Source organism: Corvus kubaryi, unplaced genomic scaffold (genome assembly GCF_017639235.1).
Source record: "Corvus kubaryi isolate FWS band 111438036 unplaced genomic scaffold, C.kubaryi_AGA036_p1.0 37005, whole genome shotgun sequence".
NCBI lineage: Eukaryota > Metazoa > Chordata > Aves > Passeriformes > Corvidae > Corvus > Corvus kubaryi.
The window spans coordinates 10,126-15,470 of NW_024581008.1; the positions used below are offsets into that span (position 1 = coordinate 10,126).

General features: G+C 55.6%; 1 protein-coding gene across 1 annotated transcript; it reads right to left on the reverse strand.

Annotated features, from left to right (window-relative positions):
* Nucleotides 1-1,528: 1,528 nt before the first annotated feature.
* Nucleotides 1,529-5,344, reverse strand: LOC121660947 (SLAM family member 7-like; the record flags this gene model as incomplete). Its single annotated transcript, XM_042020560.1, has 8 exons — nt 1,529-2,406; nt 2,564-2,650; nt 3,117-3,169; nt 3,786-3,830; nt 3,991-4,089; nt 4,709-4,735; nt 4,901-5,170; nt 5,251-5,344. Coding segments are annotated over 8 exons (729 nt in total), but the record flags the coding sequence as incomplete, so codon positions are not given.
* Nucleotide 5,345: the final 1 nt, after the last annotated feature.

Sequence of the window (5,345 nt, forward strand, 5' to 3'; positions counted from 1 at the left end):
CCAGAGCTGTCCCAAACCCAATCCAAGGACAGAGGGAAGCTCCAGCATCGCCCCAAATCCCTTCGGGACAACCCCTGGAGTTGTTTAAATCCCAATCCAAGACAAGGGTTTCCAAGGACGGATTTGGAGCCACGTGAGCAAATCCCTCCTCTACAAAACCAGAATATCTTTTATTTGATCCGAGGTATCCAAAAACACCGAGACAACAGGAATTATCTGCACTAAGTCTGTTTTCATCCCAAGAAAGTGATTTGCAGGCAGGAAGGGAGCCGGGATGCGCCTGGAATTTGTATTCCAGAGGCTCCCGCAGCCAGGCGCTTCAAAGGCAGCTCCGGTTTCACCGTGAATAATTCACCGAGGCACGGACAAAGAGCAGCGGGAAGAGGCACGGCCGGGAAGAGAATTCCCAGGAGCGGCCGTGTCCAGAGGCATCGGAAAATCGAGGCCAGTTCGTGGTTCTGGGGCTCAGGCGCCGGTTCCGGGTGGATTTGGGGAGCAGGGAAGAGCCCCATGTCCCACGCTCAGGTCGCTGTCCCCAAATCCCAAAGGAATTCTGCATCCTGGCACCACTCCCGGAGATTCCTGCCGGGATTCCTGCCAGGATACTTGCCGGAATTCCTGCCGGGATTCCCTCTGTGATCACCAGATTCCTGCTGGGAATCCACCCAGCCCCAGCAGCTCGGCACAAATCCCTCACCCCACATCAAAACCCCACATCCAAACACATCGAAGTCGTGTCCCGTTCTCCCTCAAAGCCATCCCGAATCCCCGATCCCGAATCCCCGATCCCAAATCCCAGCCCTGCAGGGATTGGTGGGGCTGAGTTTTTCTGGGGGCAGGTGCAGCAAATTTTGGAAGGTCCTGGTGGTGGGGGAAGGGAGCAGGTGCTGAAACCACAACTCTGAGGTGAGATGGGGTGTAGGTTACAGGGTTCAGTCGGGAGATCTCTATAGTTTGATCTTGGGACACAGGCGGTTTATTGCAAAGGGCGTGGGTATAGGGGCACTGCTCAGAGCTGCCAGACTCAGCTCTGAGCAGGCCCAAGAGAGCAAGAGAGCAAGCGGGTAAGAGAGAGAGAGAGAGAGAGAGTGTAAGAGCAAGGAGAGTGAAGAAGAAGTAGTAAGAATAAGAGCAAGAGTGGAAGTAAGAGCAAGAGTAAGAGCAAGAGTAGAAGTGGAAGTAAGGAATGTCTGAAGTCCTGGTTACAATACAATAAATCATCTTCTGCACTGAATATTCTAATTGTCACTAACCAATCTAATACAAGATACAAATCCTATAGCATTTACATACAGCCTATAAGAGTTCTTATATTACCATAGAGTGTTACATCTTAACTTCTAAAAACTACTCTTTGGACCCCTTCTGCTGAGCTAGTAGGGTCTGCTCTGACCCTTGGACCTGCCTGCAAGCAGAGGGTATTGTTCAATCAAGAGGGAATTACCTTCAGTCGGCCATACCATTGTTTTCCAGTTGTTCAGTAACTAAGATTTGGTATTTCAAAAGTGGCTTTCATTTCGATGTTGCCTGTAGTTTTCATATTCCCAAAATCTTTTGTCAGGCAATCATATTTATAAGGCTTTCCTGTTTCATCTTCCCCAACAATGGGGGAAGGTTCTTGTGGTTCTTGCTTCAGCTGCCTGGCATTATTTTCGTTTTCCGTAAGACAAGCAAGAAGCTTCAAAAACGAAGCAGAACAGGGGAAAAAAATCATTTCTAAAAAAAAATCCTGCAAGGATTCCTTGAAAAAAAGGGTTTTCCACATTAAAAGGAACTGGTTTGGAGGCGCCATCCCTGGAGGTGTCCAAGGAACCTCTAGACCTTGCTCTGAGTGGCCAGGACTGGTCCCAGGCTGGAACTGATGGTCCTGGAGCGATTTTACAACTTCAGGAATTCTGGGGTTCCATGAAAAAACCCTTTTAAGAGGCTCCTCCAGCCCGTCCGGCCATCCCGAGGCTCGGCCCCGAATCCTTGCGGCGTGTGCAGAGCTCTGGTCTGGAATCCCGGTGGGAGAGGGTGGGAAAAGGAGCCCGAACCCCGTGGAGCTGCCAAAATCGAGGGGAAAGATCCCAAAGGGCTCCAAATGCTCCCTGAAATCACGAACTGAGGCTGCCCAGGGGAGATCCGAGGCAGCAGCGATGAGGAGGGAAAGGGAGATCCCTGGGAGGATGAGATCCATGAGATCCTGTCTGAAGCGGGATCGTGGATGCCGGAGCCTTTCCAGAGTCACGTTGTGGGGTCCATCTGTGTGACCGAGGAGTGGAGACCCTTAAAACCAGCTCCAGACTCTTAAAACCAGCTCCAGACCCTTAAAACCAGCTCCAGGTCCTTCTAGACCAGCTCCAGGTCCTCCTAGACCAGCTCCAGGAGGCTCGCTGTGGCATTTTCCTCCTTCCCATCGCCCGCCTGCGATGACAAACGGACACAGGCTCGGTTTGGGATCGTGGGGGCTGATCCCACCCTTGGAGAGGGATCCCTGGATCTGTGGGAAGGCTCTGGATCTCTCTGTCCCTGTCCCCAGCTCCAGGAGTTCCATCTCCCACCCTGGGCTCTCCCAGCTCACCTGACCCGGACGCTTGACCAGGGAATAAATGGTTGAGGAGGATTCCGGGGCCTCTGTTGGTTTGGCTTTAATTCCATTCGGGATGCGCTGGGGGAAAAGGGTTTTAGCAGCATTTTAGGGCTTGGTGTTGGAAAAGAGATCCCAAATCCCAAGACCCCTCAAAGATCCCCCTCTGGAAGCGTTGCCCCATCCCAATGCCAGGTTGGCACATCCCAGGATAGTGGGAATTGTCCCTGCCCATGGAATGGGATGATTTTAAGGTCCTTCCCAACCCCCCAAAAATCCCATCATCCTCTGATCCCTCCCTTTGGAAGGGCAGCCAAGTTTTTGGGGGTGGACACAGAGTTTTGGGGACACCCCAGGAAGTTCAGGTGCCCTTGGGCCACCCCAGCTGTGGCACATCCCCCTTGGAATTCCCGAAAGGAACCAGCTGGCCCAGCCAGGGATTGTCCAGCTGCACCCACCGTGTCCCCAGGGTGTCCCCAGGGTGTCCCCAGGGTGTCCCCAGGGTGCCCGCAGGGACTGCGGAGGGGACGGGGATCCCCAGGCTCACCTGCTGGGAAGGGCCCACCTCGGCGTACATGGTCATGTCATCGACTGTGTTCACTGAAATGGGGGAAAAAATCAGGAATTTGGGGAGTTTGGGATGCAGGGAATCCCCCTGGATGCTCCTGGCCGGGGCGTGGGGGGAATCCCAACCTCAGGAGTGCAAGCTCAGGTGAAACCTTGACCCCAAAGGCCCTCGGAGCTGCTGGATTTGGGAATTGCTCCTCATCCCACCCTCCCTGGTCGCTGTAGGATTGGGATGCGCTTCCAGCACCAAGGACAGGGGAAATCCACTTTTTTTGGTTTAAATCCCAAATCCCAGGACAAAATCCGTTTGTTTCTCCTTCATGTGAAGCCCTCATTGCTCGTGGAACAGAGGCGGGGGAAAAGGGGATTTAAACCCTTTAAAATCCCATTTTTGGGTCCAAATCTCCCATTGGAAGCGCTGTGCCAGGCGGGTTTGCCCACAGCTGCCTCCGGAAAACTCGGATCCAAATTCTCATCCAAGAGGAGCCTGCGCTGAGCCAGACCCGAAATCCCACCCGGACACATCCAGGGGCAAAACAGGAGACGGGAGATTTGTTCCAGCTCACGGAAACAACAAAATACGGATAAAAACCACCTCGGGGACATCTCGGCAGTGAGGGAATGGCAGAGAACTGCCCCAAAATCCCACCTGTGTTCATCGTCTTCTCCTTGGAGAGATGGGATTTCCTCCAGCCTGGGGGAGAAGCGACACCGAGTCAGTAGCAGCCCCAAATCCACTCCAAATCCACCCCAAATCCACCCCAAATCTGCCCCAAATCAGTGCCCCCCTCCCAGGTCCCACCTCCTGCTCCCCAGGGCTCCAGGGCTGGTTTTCCATGCAGGAATGAGCTCACCGTTGAATTTACAGAGGAGCACAAAGAGGACAACTGATAAAAACACGATTCCAAGGCTGGCTCCGACCCCAATCCCGGTCCGGGCGCCAGAGTGGGCATCTGGAAAGGGAAGAAGATCCAGTGGTAACATCCCCAAATAAATCTGGTTCTTCCTGGCATCGAGGCAGACGGAACCTGGCCCCAAATCCCTCCCTGGATCCCTCATTCCAGAAGATCTTGGACGAGGACGAGCGGCTTTGCGGAAGCAGCGGCGGGAGAATCCCAGAATCCCAAAATCCCAGAATCCCAAGATCCCAGAATCCCAAGATCCCAGAATCCCAGAATGGCTGGGTTGGAAGGAACCTCTGGAGATCTCCCAGTCCTGCCAGGACAGGAGCACCCAGGTCTCTTGGGGAGATTTGGGATGGGTGGGATATTTCTGCGGATCGATGGGATTCCATGAACACGGATGGACTCGGTGCTCCCATCCCAAACTCTGGGGGGACTCCTGCCCTCCCGAAATCCCCCAGGGGACAGAGCCAGCCCGGGGGTGCTGAGGGCACTGCCCGGAGAGGCCCAACATTCCCTGGAAAGGGTTTTGGGAGGAGCTGGAGGGTGCTGGGCTCAGGCTCCCCAATCCCCCTCCCCGGCCACACATGGAAAAGCTGCCCCGGGCACACGGGGACGCCTGGGGACGCTCGGGAGCGCAGCTGGACATGGACAGGGGGTGGCAGCTCACCGGGGCCGGGAGGGTGCGTGGCGTTTTCTGGCGAGGGGAGAAAACAGGGAGAGAGGTCAGCGCTTCCCTCTGCATCCCGAGCCACCGCTCCGGGGAAAAGCTGGAGCCCCGGAGAGTGGGATCAGCCCATCCCACCCCATCCCAATCCCATCCCAATCCCATCCCAATCCCAAACCTTCCCACAGCTCTCACCTTCACAGAGGCCACCAGGTGCCACCACGGTGACGTTCCGGCTGCTGACGGGGTTCCGTGCCGTGCACGTCAGTGACTCCGGCTCGTTCCAGGGTGATTCATTCACCACCAGCACCGTGGGCCCCTCATCCCACGGCTGTTCCCCCTTGCTCCAGAGGTAGGAGATGCTCCCAAGGCCGGTGCCGGGCACGGAGCAGCGCAGGGAGAAGCGGCAGCTCCCGGCCGAGCAGTTCCGGTCCTCGCAGGTCACCGTGGGCTCTGCCAGCTCCCCTGGGGACAGGGGCAGACGAGAGTGTCAGGAAACCCCTTTGAGCAGAACAAACCCCAAAAGCAGCACTAGAAGCACCTACCGTACACGCGTAGGGTGAACGTGGATGTTTTCCCATTGATCTTTACCGAGTAGATCCCGGCGTCCTCCAAGCTCAGCTGGGAGATGCTGAGTGCG